This window comes from Tasmannia lanceolata, unplaced genomic scaffold (genome assembly GCF_043159265.1).
Source record: "Tasmannia lanceolata isolate RefF3 unplaced genomic scaffold, GAP_Taslan_0.1 ptg000023l, whole genome shotgun sequence".
Classification (NCBI taxonomy): Eukaryota; Viridiplantae; Streptophyta; class Magnoliopsida; order Canellales; family Winteraceae; genus Tasmannia; species Tasmannia lanceolata.
This window is the reverse complement of record NW_027518700.1, coordinates 18,133,215-18,154,815: the sequence shown is the minus strand read 5'-3', so window position 1 is coordinate 18,154,815 and position 21,601 is coordinate 18,133,215. Positions and strand designations below refer to the sequence as shown.

The 21,601-nt window shown below is 40.0% G+C and overlaps 1 protein-coding gene across 1 annotated transcript; it reads left to right on the top strand.

The window, feature by feature from the left end:
* The first annotated feature begins 3,024 nt into the window (after window positions 1-3,024).
* On the top strand, window positions 3,025-4,865 carry LOC143855899 (uncharacterized). Its single transcript, XM_077365952.1, has 2 exons — window positions 3,025-4,736; window positions 4,829-4,865. The coding sequence occupies exons 1-2, from the start codon at window positions 3,025-3,027 to the stop codon at window positions 4,863-4,865; spliced, it is 1,749 nt and encodes a 582-aa protein (XP_077222067.1).
* Window positions 4,866-21,601: the final 16,736 nt, after the last annotated feature.

Here is a 21,601-nt window from a genome sequence, read left to right as displayed (position 1 = left end):
TGAATAGTGGTTGCAAAACTGGGAGTCGTTGTTGATGTGTGGAAGGAATTGTTCAAACTCTTCCCACACTGCCTAAGGGGTTGTCTAAATGTTGTTGATTGGATTGGATTCCATTTGGTTCTTAAGGAGTGACTGGATTGCATTTCATCTACTTTCCTAGTGGTTGAACCTGTGTGATTAGTGGTTGAATGATTATGAATAGTGGTTGTAAAACTGGGAATAGATTCTGCTGTGTGTCAGGAGTTGTTCAAACTCTTCCCACACTGTCTAAGGGGTTGTCTAAATGTTGTTGATTGGATTAGATTCCATCTGGTTCTTAAGGAGTGACTGGATTGCATTTCATATACTTCACTAGTGGTTGAACCTGTGTGATTAGTGGTTGAATGGTTATGAATAGTAGTTGCAAAACTGGGAGTCGTTGTTGATGTGTGCAAGGAGTTGTTCGAACTCTTTCCACACTGTCTGAGAGGTTGTCTAATTGTTATCGATTGGATTGGATTCCATCTGGTTCTTAAGGAGTGACTGAATTGCATTTCATCTACTTCACTAGTACTTGAATCCGTGGGATTAGTGGTTGAATGGTTATGAATAGTGGTTGCAAAACTGGGAATAGATTCTGCTATGTGTCAGTAGTTGTTCAAACTCTTCCCACACTGCCTAAGGAGTTGTCTAAATGTTGTTGCTTGGATTGAATTCCAACTGGTTCTTAAGGAGTGACTGGATTGCGTTTAATCTACTTCACTAGTGGTTGAACCTGTGTGATTAGTGGTTGAATGATTATGAATAGTGGTTGCAAAACTGGGAATAGATTCTGCTGTGTGGAAGGAGTTGTTCAAACTCTTCCCACACTGCCTAAGGGGTTGTCTAAATGTTGTTGATTGGATTTGATTCCATTTGGTTCTTAAGGAGTGACTGGATTGCATTTCATCTACTTTCCTAGTGGTTGAACCTGTGTGATTAGTGGTTGAATGGTTATGAGTAGTAGTTGCAAACTGGGAATAGATTCTGCTGTGTGTCAGGAGTTGTTCAAACTCTTCCCACACTGCCTAAGGAGTTGTCTAAATGTTATTGATTGGATTGGATTCCATCTGGTTCTTAAGGAGTGACTGGATTACATTTCATCTACTTCAATAGTGGTTGAACCTGTGTGATTATTGGTTGAATGGTTATGAATAGTGGTTGCAAAACTGTGAGTCGTTGTTGATGTGTGCAAGGAGTTGTTCAAACTCTTGCCACACTTCCTAAGAGGTTGTCTAAATGTTGTTGATTGGATTGGATTCCATCTGGTTCTTAAGGAGTGACTGGATTGCATTTAATCTACTTCACTAGTGATTGAACCTGTGTGATTAGTGGTTGAATGGTTATGAATAGTGGTTGCAAAACTGGAAATAAATTCTGCTGTGTGTCAGGAGTTGTTCAAACTCTTCCACACTGCCTAAGGGTTGTCCAAATGTTGTTCATTGGATTGGACTCCATCTGGTTCATAATGTGCCATTGGAATAGTGGTTGAAGCTGTATAATTACTGGTTGAAATTGTACCAATAGTGGTTGCAACACTGTGAGTAGTGATTAGTGTGCACAAGGAGTTGTCCAAACTCTTCCCACACTGGTCCAAGGTTGTCCAAATTTAGTTCAATTGATTGGGTTCCATCTACTCTAGTAGTTGTTGAGTGTTGTTGGAATTGTGGTTGAAGCTGTGTAGTTTGTGGTATAAATTGTATCAATAGTGGTTGCCACTCTGTCAGTAGTGTTTGATGGGTACTTGAAGGATGCCGTGTCATTTGAATATGTTGGGGGGACGAAGATGTGTTTAATTGTGAACCGCGAATTAAATTTCTTACAATTTCAGTTGGTAATACACCAAAGAATTGGACGAAGGCAGCCGACGTTTCGTTATCTTTAAAATGTCGATATGTTGTAGATCCATATCAGATCGTTTTATATGAAATCCGTAATGATAGTGACCTACAGCTTATGATGAGGCTCTTTGACAATAGCTGCTTCAATTCGTTGAGCTTATACATAACGAAAGAGTATAGAGTTTGAGGATTGAATTGTGAAGACCCACTAAATGTTCCTCTTCCGTTCTGTACTCGAAATGCAGAAGGAGAGAATGCATCACCGTTCCACCTGTACGTGATCTAAATGATCAAGGCCAAAGAGAAGGACATACAATCCATAGGTAAAAGTGATTCAAATTAAGGGGTCTTTTACACTTCTCTCATTTAAATTTTAATTCTATTATTCTAATACACCGTTGCACAGGTACGAACCAGAATTTAATGGAGAATATGATGATCCTAATGGTTATGGAAATCCTACTGCACGGTATTCTGTTCCAATGCCATCGGATTTGAGGCCCAACGTTGGTCCCAAAAAGCGAAGACATGGCGAACGACATCCCATCCATAGGTACAAAACTATTCCACTAATGAGGGAATTGTTGCCATCCAAATTTTTTTCCTGTTATAACTCTTCTCTGGGACAGATATGAGGTAGACTTGAATGAAGATTATGAAGATGGGTATTTTAATGACATGGACCCGACTGAAACAGAATACGATAGGACTGATCATACGACCAACGCCATATAAAGTAACCATTTCTCTAATTGGGAACTTGTTTATTTGTGTAATGAATTATTCGTCCTATCAAGTAGCCTGACTATGAGTGGTAAATTCAGGAGCGACGCCGGCTGTAGTAGGGATTTCGGAGGAGATCATGTCAATGATGTGGAGGAAGACAATGATGGTTATAGCACGGCAGAGGCCGATGATGATGACTTCCATGAAGAAGGGGATGATATAGATGAGAATCTGGGTGAAGGGACGATGTACATAAGAATGTGGGTACAGGGGATGAGGTATTTGCCAATCTGGGTGATATGTTAGGCAATACCGTGGAAATAAATCCGATGGTAGTGGATGATATGGTGTTGGAGATGATGAATTTAATGAGGGGAATTTGGGAGTTGAGGAGTTGAAGGTCGGGGCACTGTTCCGAAATATCAGAGTCTTTAGGAAGATGGCAAGAGAGTACACAATTGAACACCGGTTTGTATATGTCCTAATCGAGACAACACCCTATAAGTATGACCTTAGATGCAAGGATCGAAGTTGCCCATGGCGTCTGACAGGGACCACCTACTTGGATTATGTTAAGGTCAAAAGGTTTATACCAGATCATACATGCTCAAATCCATTGAAAGGAAATGATCATCTCCTCGTGACAGCGTCTTGGGCTGCTGAAACCTGCTTAGGTTTATTCCCCAGTCCAGGAGACATCAAGCCAAGTTTGATAAGAGAATTCATCAAGGATCGTTGGGGCATAACTATATCCTACCGGAAAGTGCACATGGTGAAGGTCATTATCCACGAAATTAAGTGTGGAAATGCTGAGGCGTCTTATTGGATCCTTCCTGCATATGCTTATGAGATGGTAAGAACTAATCACGGGAGTGTTATGCGTGTATGCCGATCTCGAGACCTATGGCCAAATGGGGATGATACATTTGGTCGTCTATTCTTCTCATTTGCCCCTACCATTCGTGCCTTAAATACCATTAGACCCTTGGTCCTTGTAGATGGGATACATCTTCGAGGGAAGTATAGAGAAATTCTGCTAGTCGCAACTGGCATAGATGGTAATGGTGGATTATTTCCGTTAGCATTTGCTGTGGTTGAGGGTGAGTCATATGAAAGTTGGCTATGGTTTCTGCTTTTGTTCCGTCATACGATGATGTCAGCAAAAAGAAACGTTATTACGATTGCGTCTGATCGGATGAAGGGGTTGCCTAGAGCAGTGGCTGAGGCATTACCCGGTTCATACCATAGCTATTGTATTCGTCACATGAGTGCCAATTTTTATTCAACATTTAAGAGTCAAGTTCTTCGTAGACAGTTTATGAGAGCCGCTTACGCCCTGAGAGAGAGTGTGTTCAAAGATGCGATGGAGAGAATAAAAGAGATGAATATAGAGGCATACAAATGGATAGAAGAGGTTTCGAAGAAAAATTGGGCCAGCGTATATTTCCCAGGGTCTAGATATAATGTGCTAACGACTAATGTGGCTGAATGCTTCAATGCCATACTGAAGGAGGCAAGGGAGTTGTCGAATATCTCACTCGTGGATCACATTAGATGGAAAGTTTCAGAATTCTTTCAATCACGTCAGAAGCTGGGGCATTCATGGAATACACGTTTGACAGGTAAGGCAGAAGAGTGGTTCGCATCGGCATGTGATAGTGCCTGTAGGTATACACCTTATGCGTGTAGTTGGACAGAATTTGAAGTGAAGTCATTAACTAATGCGGATCGGGTGGACTTAGAAAAAAAGACATGTACTTGTGGACGATTCCAAACGATGGGAATGCCGTGCGGGCATGCCATAGCAGCCATGGGGATGAACCATTTGGACCCATATATATATAACCAGGAGTGGTTCTTCGCTAATACGTATCGGAATACATATGATGGGGTGGTTCATCCCACGCTTGATCGATCACAATGGCCGGATCCTCCGAATCGTTTGACATTAGTATTGCCACCACTGGTAAGACGACAACCTGGACGACCTCGTAAATGGCGGTTGTCGAAAGGCTTGCAAATAGGTTCACATCACAATTGTAGTACATGCGGCGAACCTGGACATAATAAACGATCATGCAAAAATGGTCCTCGTGTAAACCGTGGAGCAAATGTCACACCCATTATGCCTTCCGAACCTATACAAAACAGGTACATGTTTTCATTTTCGTCAATTATTAGACACTCAAGTTTGTCCACAATACTACTGACATTGACTTGATCGGTATAAATATTTTTTGTAGGTCTGGTATATCATGCCAACCTCCATTCTCTGTGTAGCTACGACAGGAACTTTGGCAGGTCTGCTATAACACGCAGTGAGGGTTTTTTTGTAAGTGTGAACTGATTTTTTTGTAAAGCCATACCATGCAAACCGCCAATATTTTTTGTAACAAGGTGTTGCTTTTTGTAAGGAGGTTTTGCAAAGTCACAAATATATATAGATGTGTAAATTTCAGGGGTCCGTCGTGAATACATCTATAGTAGATGAAAAACTGGTTGAAAACCTATGCCATTTACATTCCCACATAAGGTGAACAAATGTCCAACAAGTACCCAGAAGTTAGCATTCACAAAAATATGAACAAATATCCAAAAGCTATGTCCAACTGATTCATTCAAAAAGTATCCAAAAAAGAGTAAGACAAGAGCTTTACTAGTACCATATGAAAAAAACATCTACGATCGTCTACGAAGATCATGAAGGAAACACCTTCTCAGTGACACTAATCATGAGTCCCTGTTCGCTTCCTCGCAATCCTTCCTCCACTAGACCACAAAATTCTCTACCGCGGCAATCTTGTTGTCTTGAGCAGTCATTCGTTCAAGCACGACATTGTGCTGGGCGGTGAAAGTCGTCTCAAGCGACGTCAAACGCTGGATGAGGAACTCTTCGGTCACGCCTTGTCCTTGACGACCCTGAGGTCGATCAAGCCTCATCCTCCTCAGCGTCCCGCCATCAATACGAGGGGATGGATCCTTTCTAAATTCGTCGTGCAGGGGTACTTTGAAGTGCTCGAATATGCAACTGATGATCATACCGAATGGGAGAGGCGCTCTTTTTTGCCCAACGATTTCTATCATGAAGCGGAATATTATGTAAGCAACGTTGATTCTTCGTTTGGTGACGAGACAATACAGGAGAAAGGCTTCAAAAGGACGCACAGCCTCATAGGTTCCAGGACGAGGGGTAATGTTGTGGGCAAGAATTCTGTGCAGTACTCGAGGTGCGTGTTCGAGGGATTGTGAAAGAACATCAAATTCAGGATCATATTTACCCATTCCTTCCTCCTCAAACAAAACCCTATTTACCCATTCCCTCCTCCTCAAACCAAACCCTATTTACCCCATTCCCTCCTCCTCAAACAAAACCCTATTTACCCATTCCCCTCGTACTCGTGCAACTAATCCCTCGTCAAACATGGCTCCCAAAATCATGAAGGGCAAGGAGAAAGTGGGCGAGGGTAGTACGGAGCGAATAACGGAAGCGGCGAGCCGTCGGAGAAAGCATGGATCCGAACCTCAAGCTCGTTTATTTGCCAACGACAAAGCTAGAAAGCGGTACAAAGACCTACAGCTTCGCGAGATCTTATCCGGACAGTATGTACATTTGCCCGAGTTGCATCGTTATGATATCGCTAGTTTTTTTAGTTTTAAGGTTGGACCCCCATATTAGAGTTGAAGAAACCGATTTATCCGGACTTGATTCATTTGTTTTATGCCCATCTAACAGTTTCTGATGACTTCTCGACACTTGAGTTGAATGTGAACTCTGTGCCCATCAAATTGAGTCGGCAAGTCTGCTGTCAAATCATGAATATCAAAGACGATGGTGATCTTGCTTACTTTTGGGCAAAAGACATGAGCGCAGATTATGGTCTCGATGAGGCCACTATCTACGAGGAAATTTGTATAGGGTTTTGTTTGAGGGGGAATGGGTTAAATAGGGTTGTAAACTTCTACGGTTTTTTGGGGAGGGTTTTTTCGTCGGAAACGAACGGTCTCCCACTCCCAATTTTTTTCGTCAGAATTTTCCCGGAAATTAATATCCGTTTTTACCAAAGTCGACTCTGAAGTCGACGTTGGTTTTACTGTTTTAATCGGAGTCGACTTTGGTAGTGCTGTTTTAATCTGAGTCGACTTTGGTAATACTGTTTTATTTGGAGCCGACTCCAAAGTCGGCTTTCGTTACACTATCTACACCAAAGTCGACTCCGGAGTCGACTTTGGTCCTCTTTTTTGAAAAAAAAATTACCATACACCATCAACAAAGAGAATCAGCATACACCACCAACAACATTACATAGACTCAACTCCGGACTGATTCCACATACAACAATGTATCGAAGAAGGAAGAGGACCGGTTAAAAAATAACATTAAATGAAGTTATACAGAAAGTTATTGCTTTATACAAAGTGATTGCATTATACCAATATGCCCATAAATCCAATCATCTCTTCTAGGATTTTTACAGTGTAACTGAGTAGTTTAATTACATCAATCAATGAGGAGGACCGCTTAAAAACATAAGAAATTGCAAAGTCTTATACATTGACACGCCCATACAGACCCTCTAAGAATTCATCTAGCATAGTTTTTCTCATGGCAGTAATGTCAGCCTGCCAGAAGTCCAAATCTTCATCTTTGCTGAGGCAATCCATTTCCTTAATAACGAATAAGCCACAGTCAAACCCGTTTTTCTGAATGGGTCGTTTAGTAGGTTCAACCACTTGAAATGCAGTTAAGTCCACATTATGCGTGTCCTTGAAGAACTTCTGAAGGTAACTTATCTGCGAAACATCGACAAGTACGTAAGGGTTTTAAAATAAATATGAAATTACAGTAGCTGAGGTCTGCAGGGGTACTTACCACAGGCAAAGCATCCAAATAATATGTACTATTTTCAAGAGAGTTGTACACTACGAAACACTCCTTCACCATATCCAATTCTAGAAGGATCCAATGATCCGGGGCATTCAAAGGAATGAAGACTCTTCTTAGTTCTGAAGGTGGGATTCCGTGTAGACGTTGAACGTATTTGGCAAGCATCTCGGGACCAGTATAGCTGCCGTCGGTCACACATTGCTATAGAACAAAAAGGAACAATGAGACAGCAACTAATTTCATATCTACTCATTCAAGGGATATTTATATCAATCTCGTCTTACATAAAAATGTGTACAAATGGCAACACATGCCCATCTTCCTTCCTTTCTTTCTGTTTCTTCATTCTATCTGTTTATGTAATCTGTGTAAACGTTGAGAACCTACATATTAAGACGTATATCAGTAGATTGAAATTAAAATCAACGGCCAGTGTGAGGGCAGTTAAGTTAATGACATGACTGACTTTACACACCCCACTAGACCCCCATCTCTCCCCTTTTCCATCTCTGTTCCATACCAACACCACCAATATCCACCCCTTTCGTCTCATCAAATCACTTCTGGGACCCAATTCCCATTTCCCTCATCCCCCACACCCATGCCCGTTTCCAGGACCCAATCAAAAACCACACAACAACAAAAAAATAACAATTTAACACAATGTGTACAATTAGCTCAAAGGTTTCAACACTTACAGGAGAGCTTAACCACCCTCGAGGTTTCGAGATTGTCTCAATGTCCTCCTTGCACATGTAATAGCATTCACTTTCGACGACCTTGTCACTACAACACAAAACAATGGGTACTATTAGACGCTCTTGAGGCATTAGATGAACTTGTTGGTCCATGGCATAAAATTGTAAGGTAAGATAGCATACCAGCTAGATAGCGTCCGAATAGGTTTGAGCTTATCAGATCTTCATTTCTTGACATCTGCATCGATGTTCTTCTTCTTCTTCGGACCAGGTGCAGTGAATGGTGACTTCTTAGTGGGCCCTGGTTTCTTTGGCCTCATGCCTTCCTTCACCCCTCTAATGATGCTGCCACGAGCCCCCTTTTGTTTTTGTTCACTTTCTTGACTATCAAGTATATTGAAAATCTCACTCACAACCACTCCTTTCTCTCCACCCTGCATCTCCTCCACTCTCCCTACAGGTTTCTCTAAAAACTCAATCACCTCCCAACCTGTCACCATCTCCTCTTTCTCTCCACTCTCTCCATCTACAGCCTTCACTTCCTCCTCCCTACATCCTCCTTCACTTCGTCCTCCCAAACAGCTTGCCTCTCTCCACTCTGCCGCTCTCCACTCTCTCTCTAAAGTCTTCTCTACAGTTGGGACCTCATCCTCCTTTTCATCTTCCTCCTCATGTATACGAGGAGTCACAATCTCATTCACATCCACTCCTTCGTCTCCCTGCCTCTCCTCCACTGTCCTTATAGGATTCTCTACAATATCGTTCACCGATGTCTCCACAGTCTTCTCTACAGTTGGGAACTCATCCTCCTTCTCTTCTTCCTCCTCATGTATCTGAGGAGTTTGCCTCTTCTTTAGTTCCTTCACCTCTTCTTCAAGAATGCTTAACCTCCTCTTCATCGAATTGAATTCTATAAGGAAAGCACGTATCTCTCCCTCATTTTGCCTCTCTTTCCCACATGCCTTTCTTTCAAACTTTTCTCTCTTTTAAAGAAGACCGAATGAGAATTCCGTAGTATTAGATTAGGATGGAGTATCTAAGCTGAAAATTCACTGAAAAGGATAATTCATTACCAATACAGGCTCAGATTTGCCCATCGTCTCCGTCTCTACAATGGAGACATCAACTAGCACATCAAGGGAGCTAGCCACTTCTTTCTTTCCTCCAGATACTGCTTCCTTGCCTCTAGATACTGCTTCCCTACCTTGTAGTAGATGTAATTCTGTTGCAAGAGGCTTTAGCCTCCTGACCACCTGAAATCTATTTACTTTACATTTAGCAGAATGACCACAATATGCGAATACGTAAACAAATTACTTGCACCTCACCTGCTTCTTTTCCAGCTCTCCACCACTGATAATGTCAATCAAATTACTATGTTCCTTTCTCCTCGTATCCATGTCACCGCTCCACTTGAATAGACAGGGACTCGCATCGGGATGCGCAGGTTCCCACAGATCCGTATGCTCAAATAGCCATACCTGAAATGATGTCATACTTATTTATTGATAAGAAATCAATTACAAAATATTTGAAATTTGCAGAGTTTGTCAAATTCACCTGTAATAGAATCGACCATCCGAGTATGCTCCTCTTCTTCTTGTCAGTATATGTATCTAAAGACTTTACCAAGTAGTCATACACAACATATGCCCACGCAACATTTCCTATGGTATCCATATCTATCAAAGGGAACAGGCAAGAAGAGGCCTTATGCGTCATCTGGGGGAATAAGAAAGTGCTAAACGGTAGCAAGAAGACATGCTTCACAGCCGCCTCCACCGATTCTTTCTCCTCCCTATCTAACTCGGCATTGATTACGTCAAAAATCTCATCAAATGTAGCTGACTTGCCACTAAACCTCCAACCTTGCACAGGATCCGTGCTACCCCAATCAATTTGGATTCTTTCCCCTACCATACTTAACCCTAAAATCTGTGCTACATCCCTTACTTCGAACGGCACTATCACACCACCTATTCTAAAGGCCCTACGTTCTTTTTGCCAACAACCTACCAAAGTAGTCATAACTTTTTGTGTAGTTCGACCCCTTGTAGATTGACCAGATGTCCAAATGGGCTTCTCTTTATTAAATCTTTACGCTCTTCCCTAAGTATTAAGGACTGCATGCATTCCTGAAAAAGGGAAGGACAACATCTAGATCAAATATAGGGTGCCTGCACATAAACACATTATCGTAAAAGCAAACACACTTACAAAACATTGGTAATGAGTGAATAAATATACGGGTAGAAGTCACAGTCACTCACCATGATGTCAGCCTAGGCTTACTTACTCCGCCCTTCTCTGTAGAAACAAAACCATTGCAGTATGTGAACAAATATTAGATTTCAACCACATATATTTTTAAACCACTATTGAAATTAAACCACTATCACACAATAAGTACATAGTTCAACCACTATTTCAACCCATTTTCAGACAATAAAACAGATTTCAAGCACTAATTGGGTTTGGTTCCCACTGTTCAAAGTTTAATTTAATTTCAACTTCCACAATAGATTTCAACCAGTAAGGGACCCAAACCCAAATGACTTCCACAAAAGATTTCACCACAAACCACAAATTATAATAAATCTCCACAGAGAAAAACCCTAGGTCGAAAATGGATTTCAAAACCCAAAGGGACCCAAACCCAAATGACTCCAAATAATTGTTGAAACCCTAACAAAATCCTAAATAATGGTTGAAATTGGTTTGCCAAAATCCTAAAATATTGCAGAACTAAAAACGAAGGGCCAATGGAAGATGAGCAAAGAAAATAAGCACTTGGTTTTCAATCTCTTACCTTTGTAAAAGCCATTGAAGAAATTTGTTTTGCATTTCTTACATATTTAAAAAAAAAACTATGAGAACATGAGAATAATACCTACTTCAACTTCCTTCAACTTTGAGAAGACGTGATGGGGGCTCACCGGCATGCAAAAACGGCCGGACGGAGGAAGGATTCAACGGCGTCAAAAAATGGGGGAGTCAAGGATTCAACGGCGTTACAAAACACCGTTTTCTTCTCCATCGAAGGCGGTTCACCGGGGAGCGATTTCGGTCTCCGTCGGAGGGGGTTCACCGGAAAATGAATGCCGATGAGGATGGGGTTTTGCTACCGCCGAAGGGAAGGAGGTGAAGCAGAGAGAAGTATTTTCTTAAAGTAAAAAAGTAAAAAATGAAAAGGCACGATTTTGTTTTATTCGAATTTGTAGAAGGGCAAAAGGGTCCGAAAATAGCTGTGAACAGTGAAAGCACTTCACTTTTGTCATTTTCAACTCTCCACTTCTTTAGCATCAATAGTCCAAAAAATAGCTTTTTTTTAGGTCATTAGCCCTATTATCTTTTCCCGAGAAAAACATGAACAGATTAGTCTAATCAATATTTCTTACTAAATTTTGACATCATCCCACAAAAGGACCAAAATACCCTGCTGAAATTCCCAAATACCTTTTCAAAAGTCACTTTTCGTTATTCGCCAAGCACGGAAACTCTGGTGCACTGGAGTGAAGACTGGGAACACTCTACTAAGCAAGTCTTCTGGCAAATGACTATGTATTGGTTACTCATATTTTGACAAGCTTTGTTTGCCTAGCATGAGTTTCATGAGTAGCTCGTTTATGTCTCAGCATTCCCTTCACGTTGTCTTATTTTCATCTCCTGTCTACTTTGTGATGAGGCTTAAAATCTTTGTCGACCCTTGTCCAAGGGGGCATGCCATTCTCTCTACTCATTCGTGTTTGGTATACAAAGAAAGACTAGTTGGATAAAGCCTAAAAATATACATGTTATTTTTGTTAAACCAAGCGTCTTGTATTCTGTTTGTCATTACACCAAAACCCTTGTAGGGTTATAGAAATACCTACATCTCCTATGTCTGTATCTCTAGAGTAGGGATTTAGTGGTTGAATATCATTGAATAAAATAGAGGTTAGTTTTTGGAATGGTTGCCACCCATGTTTCTTGTTTTTTCACCCCCTTTTGTCCTTTTACCTATAAAAGCTCTTTGTTTTTTCCCTTTATGCTATGTTTGGTTGCCGGGTTTTTTTTGTTCCTGGGAGTTATGTGGGAGAAAAAAATACCCTGGGAGATAGGTGGGAAAAAAAAAGTCCTGGAAGTATCCTGGTAAAATAAAAATCCCATGTTTGGTTATGTGGGAGAAAAAAATACCCTGGGAGATATGGTGGGAGAAAAAAAAACCTTTGTTTGGTTGCTTGAACTGTTGGGTAGAAAAAAATTCTTCTCAAGCTTATTTTTGGTTCCTGAGTTTATTTTTGTTCCTGGGGTTTTCTTGGGATGGGATGAAAAGGCAATCATTACAAAAGTGGGATAAAAAATTCACCCCACAAGTAATCATTACAAGAGTGGGATTAAAATAAACCTAGTGCTAAAAGGCAACCAAACATGGGATGGGACCAAAATTTAACTTACTCTCCCACAAAACTCCCAGGCACAAAAAAAACCCGGCAACCAAAGGTTCATTTTATTTTGACGTAGAATGAGAGTAAAACAAATTTTGCACCCATTTTTAAGTGGAAAATCGACGAAAAATTCATTCTGCACGCATTTTACATCAAAAGAATGGAACTTAAGGCCACGGTTGGCAACCATGAAAAATTATTCCATGGAATACTTATGGGCCCAGTTGTATGAGGGGGTTGGAAAAGGAGGGAGAGGGAGAGAATTGAGTGGGCTGAAGTCGAGACATAAAAAAGAAATACCAAAAAATGGTGAAAATATCTATTTAAAATTGGTATGTAGTTTTTCCTGTTTTTAGGAGCTTTTTCATTATCTACCCCGTCCCGCTCCCCACGCACCCACCCATCTCTCACAATTGACCCCGCAACTATTCTGTTGAATTTTTTTTTTCACGGTGGCCAAATATGGCCTAAACGAACAAATTACCTTTGGGCTATGTTTGTTTTGGATTTTGAGAACTGGTTGTGAGTTCAGAACTAATTATTGGACTCAAAATTACATTAATTTTGATTCAAGCAATCAGTTTTGCACACAAATTGTTGACTTTTTCTTTAATTTAAGAATAAAAGTAATTTTGAAATTCAATTTTTTTTTTTTTTTGCAAAAGTCATGTATATTTTAAATTTACAATTTAAGAGAAGTATATCTTCAAAATTCTTCTTCAATTCTTATAAATATTCGCACATATATTCTGGTTCTTCAATTTTTCCCCCTTTTCGTAACTTGTTCTCTCTTTGGTCAAGGCAAACTTAGGCGTGTTGGCAAGGCTACCGGGCTATTTGAGTGCACATCTCTTTAGTGGGGTCATTATATCCAAAAGGCATATGTTGGAGAAACCATCTGCACCATCGATTCATCGAATGTGAGGTCGATATTTGCCTTATGACAGCGGATTTAGATCCTTGCCTCGGCTCAATTGATAAATCCATTCCTTATTTACTATTGATTCTTATCGGACCCATTTGGATCGCAGGATTTAGGAATTAGAATCAGTATCATGTTCCACCCCCGTTATTTCAGGGGTTAGGATTGTATATATTTATCGGAATAGGGACTCCGGGTGGAAGTTGAGGGGGATTATTAGGAAAATTACGAGACCCACATAGAAGCCTTCACTAAAACTCTCTCTTATCACTTGTGTCCTCTTTCACCAAATCTCTCCCTCTCCACGTCACCCTCTTCATGCAAAAGGCAACAAATCTCTAGGATAAAATTTATGTGGGAGAAAATCTCTCTCTCTCTCTCTCTCTCTCTCTCTCTCTCTCTCTCTCTCTCTCTCTCTCTCTCTCTCTCTCTCTCTCTCTCTCTCTCTCTCTCTCTCTCTCTCTCTGTGTGTGTGTGTGTCTATCAATCACTCTCTCCACCACCATCTTCATGCAAAAGGCAAAAACAAAAATAGTCTCCCGACTTACTTACCAAAGATTAAAAAATAGTCTCACTCTCTACCACGCAAACCCTCTTTGTACAGAACGTACAAAAATCACCCTAGAAAATATCTCTTGGAGAAAATCTCTGTTTCACACACACGTTCCAGTTATCATGATTGAGTCCCTTGATGAATATCAATGCTTATTCAAATGTTATAATCGTATTGCTATTCCATTTACAGGGGGAATTGGAATAGGAATGGAATGTGATAGCCATACCAATTCGTGATTCTGGTAATCCAATTGCACCGTGCCTCGATGCAACCGATAAGTCCATTCCTTATTTAATATTGATTTTTTTATTGTTTATGATTACATAACGTGGCTTATTGTGTTCTTTTGTTTTATCTGTGTAATCCGAAATCACCATGCATTTTTCACCAACAAAAAACGGTTCTCAAAATCCAAAACAAACAGGGCCTGCCTTAATGGGTTATGATGGGGTGTAAAAATGCTGCAGCCTATCGGCTTCCGAAACATGTCTCGGGGAGGGTCTACCGCAGACCAACCTATCAGCTGCCGCCACGTGTCTCGGGGAGGGCCCACCGCAGACCAGCCTATCAGCTGCCGACACGTATCCCGAGGTGGGCCCACTGCAAATCCCGCGTCAGCAAGGGTAGTTCGGTAATTACCTCAGAGTAGGTGAGCTCGGACCTATGGTTGGCCGACACCTGCCTTGGAGCATTAACTCCCCACCTACCCCAAATTTCCTCTATAAAAGGGCTTCCAAAGCTCATAAATCAGGGTAATAACTTCTCACCCACCACTCTTAAGCTCGCTCTGCACTCCTGCTCATATTGACTTGAGTGTCGAAGGTCCTGTCCGGAGTAACACTCCGGGTTGGTCATTCTGACCTCGTTTGTTTCTGTGCAGAACACAGTTCCGCCGGACTCATTCCCTTCACTTCGGCTCCTCGGGCCCTCCAGCTCGGCTTTTACGTCACTGTCGTATCTGTTAACCGATTTTAGGCCTAACAGGTTATTAGCTACTCGATGAGCCAAGAAGAAGGGGAGGAAAGGGGAGGGGTATTCCTTTTTTGGTCATCTTCAATTGTAGAGCAGGGCTCATCTAATCCATCCCTACCAACATGCCTCACCTACCTTGCCTCCCAAGCATTATCTATGACATTGTCTCTCGCCGTTAGAATTAAAGTGCATCATCTATCAAATAATATGCTAAAACACAGTTTAGAAGCGTGCTGTGATGCTTCTTCTTGAAGATGGATGGAGCATCCCAATGTGCAAGAGATTTTGACAAGTTCTATTTCCAATATTCTATCAAGCAACACTTTATCTTCAAGATTTAAGTGTTCCTCACCTCTTTCATACGGGACTAAAATTAAGAAATGAAAAATAAGTTTTTAAAGTAAAGATACATAGTAATAAACTAGAGATATGCTAGAAACTAAATCAAAATATAAACTAAGCTTGCCTCAATTATTTCTTGATTTTAGAACACTTATAACAATTTTATTAGGTATTAAACAACACAAAATATGATTCATTCTCATTTCTATCTTTCTTAATATGAAAAAACCCTTTGTCGGAATCGTGATAAACCCAAATTTACTCAAAGCCAGCAAATAATTCTCCACTCAAGTGCAGAAGAATGAAGGAATATGATCAAACATAAATCATGAACCAAGATACTTTAAGTATCTTGTAAGCCCAATGGTTCCATACACAAGTGATTTTATATCACTAATGTGTTTTTTATTGTCTAAGTTTTAGATCGCATTAGTATGCAATCAAGGAAGCTTGGATCAAGCATTGAAGCTAAATTGGAATGCATTTGGAGTGCCAAAGCTAGGATGATCCAAGAAGCATGATGGACTTGAAGCCTTGAAGATCAAGAAAAGATTGTAGTGCTTTTCAAGTCAATAGAGTTTGTACTCATCTCCTTATATTTTTAGAGATGTCAAAGGCACTAAACATAGGTTAAAATGTATTTGAAAATGTAGGAATAAATCCCAAAGACCATGGCCCAAAAGTCCATAAAGTTTTTAAAGTAAAAAAGGAATTTCATACAGGGCCGGTTGACCGGGGTATACCGGGCGACCGCGAGATGGAACCTGGAATTCCAGGCATCTCGAAATTTATCGAGTCGGTCGACTGGGGTACTCCCGGACGACCGCGGATAGGTTTCTGTTTCGACAGAAACAAATCCAGCATGGTGTGGGCAGTCGACCGCACCAAGGTTTTGAGCCGAATATTTTGAGCGAATAGGTAGTCCTCACCGGACGACCGCCATTGGGTCGATCGACAGCGACGACAGAGATTTTGAAAATAAAAAAGGCGCCCGATAAAGGGCGGGCGACCGCTGTGGCCCGGTCGACCGCCGCGGTCTGGCAAAAGAGCCGTAGGGGCTTTTTCTCGTTGACTTTTTCAACTCCTTGTTTTACAGTTTTACCCCCAAACTGTCATATTTTCAAATGGGCTATATATACACTATCTAAACCTTTCTAAAATATCTTTTTCATTATCTTGAACATCTGAAAGATCAAACCAAAGTGTTTTTAGTGCCTCTCTCATCTCTAACCAAGGAAGTAGATTAGGCTTACATTTGTATATCTTCATCCATCCTTGGTAACCCTTGTAAAGAGATTTTTAGTTTTCTTTCTTTGAAGAACATTGTATTTTGGCGAGTGCGAAGAGACGCGTAGCCATCTCAAGAGCGAGTGTTGGAGACGCGGAGCTTTCTCCAGTTCGTGGCGAGTCTTGCGAGGTGGAGCCAAACCTTTGTAATTGTGTTGATTTCCCGCCATTAAGGAAATCCGTAGTGAAATAACTAAGAGGTCTTGGCGGAGTGGAGTAGGTCCTTGAGTGGGAACCACTATAAATCTCGGGTGCACTCTCTCTATTTCTCTCTCTCTTTATTTTGTGATTGTGCATTTGTGGTTTATTTTCATTTGTGTTTAAAGTTTTAATTTGCCATTTAGTTTTTCATTTTCGCAATATTTTTGGTAAAGTTTTTAAAACCCAGTTCACCCCCCTCTTGGGTTGCCATCTACCATGGGATTTCACTTGGTATCAAATCACAAGGCTCTTATATAGATTTTTGAAAAAAATTTAAAAATAGAAGAGAAAAAGATAATGGCAACCTCATCTGGATATGTTGAAGGACAATCCGTTTCTAGACCCCCATACTTTAATGGTTTAAATTACAGGTATTGGAAAACCCGGATGGATTTCTTTTTACAATCTTTAGATTTTGAAATGTGGGAGTTAATTGAAGATTGATACATTCCTCCTATAAGTGATAGAAGTGAGTGGTCGGCCGCTCAAAAGAAGAGAGCCGCATTGAATGCTAAATGAATGCTAAAGGAGTGAACACAATCTTTTGTGCTCTATCTCTCGACGAATTCAATCAGGTGTCTACTTGTAAAATGGCTAAGGATATATGGACAATCCTTGAAACCACTCATGAGGGGACTTCACAAGTCAAAAAGTCTAAAGTTAGTCTTCTTGTTAGTGATCTAGAAGCTTTTAAAATGAACGAAAATGAATCCATTTTCGAAATGTATTCTCGTTTTACTAATATTGTTAATGAGCTTGAAGGTTTAGATAAAACCTATGCAAATTTGGAATTGGTGACGAGGCTTCTCTGGTGTCTTCCATTTAGTTGGGACCCCAAGGTCACGGCGATCGAAGAATATAAAGATCTTGACAATGTGAAGTTAGATGAGTTAGTTGGATCCCTCATTACACATGAAATGAAGATGAAGAGAAGGAAAAACCAACAAGCCGAGGCTTTAAAACTCAAGGAGAAAGACAAAGGAAAATCCATTGCCTTCACCTCCAAATCATCATCTTCTTCCTCAAGTTCCGATAGCGATGAATTGGAAGCTTTCAAGAAGTTTAAGAAGATGTGGAAGAAGAAAGGAAGAAAAGATAAGAAGAAAAAGGAAGAAAAGAAGAAGAAGGATGACCCAATAAAATGCTATGAATGTGGCAAACCCGGACACATAAAGCCGGAATGCCCTCTCCTCAAGAACAAGAAAAAATATGGGAAGAAGTTTAGAGCACACGTGGCAAATTGGGATGGGCTTAGTGATAGCACTAGTTCATCATCAAGTAAGAGCTTCAAGGAAGTAAAATCAAACTTCTGTATCTCGGCCCATGTTGAACCTACCATATGTCTTATGGCCAACATCGAAGAAGATAAAAATGAGGTATGCTCCCATCCATCTTCTAGTTCAAGTTCTGATGATAATGAAATGTCTTATAATGAAGTTCGTGAAATCTTGGATTTGCAAATGTAAAAAAATAAAGCTTTAAAGAAAAATCTTTCTCCTATTAAAAAATAATTTGAATCTTTAAATCAAAACTTTTCTTCTAAGTTTCAAGCCCAAGCCAAAATGGAAGAAGATTTAAAGCTTGAAAATGAGACCCTTATGGGTCGCTTGAGTGAACTTGAGACTCATGTGTTGAGCTTTTAAAACATGGCAAGTTTATCCAAGTATTTTGAAGATGAAAGATTTGAGTTTTCAATCCATTTAAATCATCTTCAAAATGAAAATGAGAGGCTAAGGATGTCTCTCTCTATGGCTTTATGAATGGAGATAAGATCATAGACATAATCCTTAAAAAGGCTAGTGTAAGATCTAGAAGTGAATATCATAATTTAATTAGCCTAGCTAACCCCTCAATTTGATGCCATTATTGCGGCCTTCATGGGCATTATCAATTCCAATGTGCATCAAAATTGAGTAGGGATAGCATTGGGACCAAAAAATCTTGGGTTCCCAAAGCCATAACTTAATTTCATTTTGAAATTGGTTTAGTATTAGGGGCTTGTGCTAAATTTTGAATATCCATTGCATTTGATTATTTAAAGCCCAAGGTTCAAATGTATTCTTGGTTATTTGCTTACCTTGGCATGTTTTGTTTTATCAAAAAAATAAAATAAAAATCCCTCTTGTTTTGAGTGTTTGTCTTTGATAGGGGGAGTTATTTTCATAATAGGGGAGAGATTTAAACTTAGTTTGTATATCTTTTTTCAACAATCCCTCATTTATAATATTTGTCAAACAAATAGGGGGAGTTGTATGTTTGCATGTTTTCCTTTATTTAAGGGGAGTTTCCATATTGCATATATTTTTCCTTGTTTTTTTCTCTCTTGCCCCATCTTTTTGTTGATGCCATAGGGGGAGAGAAATATATGTGCTTATTGGCAAATCTCTTGTGAATGTCATCATTAAAAAGGGGGAGAATGTAAGCCCAATGGTTCCAACCTTGGCATTACCTTCTTGTTTTGATGATTCCATATAGAAATGACTTTATATCACTAATGTGCTTTTGATTGTCTAAGTTGTAGTTCTCATTAGTATGCAATCAAGGAAGCTTGGATCAAGGCATTGAAGCTAAATTGGAATGCATTTGGAGTGCCAAAGCTATGATGATCCAAGAAGCATGGTGAACTTGAAGCTAGGGGTGGTTATTCGGTTATAACCGAAATTTGATAACCGAAATAATTTCGGTAACCGAAACCGAACCAATAAAAAATTCGGTTATTTCGGTTATTTCAGTTAACCAAATAGTGTGAGAAAAAGAGGGAAAAAATAAAATCTCGGTTTCAATCGGAGGGCTAGGATCATCCAATCGAAATGATTTTTTGAGCACACCCTAATTAAGTTGTGATCAATCAAATGGACATTTTTTTATCATCCTACAAAGTGCCCATATAGCACTTTTTTTTAAAAAAAAATGGTTTTTATCAAAATTTCGTTTATTCCGGTTAACCGAATTTTTTTTGAGATAACCGAAACCGAGACTGAATAACCGAATTTCCAAAAAAAAAACCCAAACCGAACCGAAAAGGAAAAAAATCGAACCAATTCGGTTCAGTTTGGTTATTCGGTTATAACCGAATAATGAACACCCCCACTTGAAGCCTTGAAAATCAAGAAAAGATTGTAGTGCTTTTCAAGTTAATAGAGTTTGTACTCATTTCCTTGTGTTTTTAGAGATGTCAAAGGCACTAAACATAGGTTAAAATGTATTTGAAAATATATTTGAAAATGTAGGAATAAATCCCAAAAGTCCCTACGGTTTTTAAAGTAAAAAGGGAATTTCATACAGGGCCGGTCGATCAAGCTATGCCGGGGGACCGTGAGATGGAACCTGGAATTCCAGGCATCTCGAAATTTATCAGGCCGGTCGACCGGGGTAGTCCCGGACGACCGCGGATAGGTTTCTATTTCGACAGAAACAAATCCAGCATGGTGTGGGCGGATGACAGCCAAGGGTTGGTCGACTGCGTAAAGGTTTTGAGCCAAATTTTTTGAGCGAACAGGTAGTCCTCGCTGGACGACCGCCATTGAGTCGGTCGACCGCGACGGCAGAGATTTTGAAAATAAAAAAGGTGCCCGATAAAGGGCGGACGACCGCTGTGGCCCGGTCGACCGCGGCGGCCTAGCAAAAGAACAGTTGGGGCTTTTTCTCGTTGACTTTTTCAACTCCGTTTTTTATAGTTTTACCCCTAAACGGTCATATTTTTAAATGGGCTATATATACACTATCTAAACCTTTCTAAAATATCTTTTTGCATTATCTTGAACACCTAAAAGATCAAACCAAAGTGTTTTTAGTGCCTCTCTCATCTCTAACCAAGGAAATGGATTAGGCTTATATTTGTACATCGTCATCCATCCTTTGTAACCCTTGTAAAGGAATTTTTAGTTTTATTTCTTTGAAGAACATTGTATTTTGGCACCGAAAAACAAACCCAATATAGAAAATGGGAAGACCTAAATTTTTTCTTGCAATGAATATTAGGTAAGGAGATGTGTATTTTTTTTAATGATATGTGAACATTATTTATGCGAAAATCTCTCTCCTCTATCTAAAAAATAAAAGAAAGCCTTCTATATACGTGAAAAAAAACCGTTCTAGATTAGTAGGAGATTTTGGATTGTAACACGAAATAAAAGAAAGCCTTCTATACAGGTGAAAAAAAGCCGTGTACTGATTCTCTTCCTCAAACGCTCACTTCTCATTCGGGGTCCTTATTCCATTAAATCTTGCACATCTCCCTATTGTATTCCATAATTTATTATTTATTGCCAAATTTATGGCCACCTAATTTGTTTCCTATTCGTTTGGTTTCCCATTCCATTATTTATAACATCTGTAGACACCCCATTTTGACCGAACCCCTATTCATTTTGTTTGACCAAAAACCCAAGTAAATCAATGATCTAGGGTCCCAAGTTTGTCCCTAGAGTAGGTTAGGGTGCTAAGTAAGTCCCTGCAAATTTTTGTCTAAATCCGTTGTGGTTTGCCCAAAGAGCGAGCGTAGTAGGTAGTGTAGTGTAAAATTGTGTAGCAGAAGGGAGGTGATTTATCCAATTTAGGGGTAGTTCAGTTAATGTGTAATGTAGCAAGAGGTTGTCCCTTGGTAACTTAAAGGGGCGAATTTATTCCCTTATTTCCTATTAAAACTTTTCTTGTGGACCACTCGGTTTTGTCAAAACAGTGTTAAATGTATTTACGAGGGGGTGCTTGGGCAACTTATGGGGGA

Bases quoted from the DNA above. Each gene is read 5' to 3' on its own strand.
- LOC143855899 (XM_077365952.1), top strand. From the start codon at position 3,025: ATGGCAAGAGAGTACACAATTGAACACCGGTTTGTATATGTCCTAATC. The intron at 4,737-4,828 runs GTACATGTTTTC...TATTTTTTGTAG, and splicing joins TCCGAACCTATACAAAACAG to GTCTGGTATATCATGCCAAC.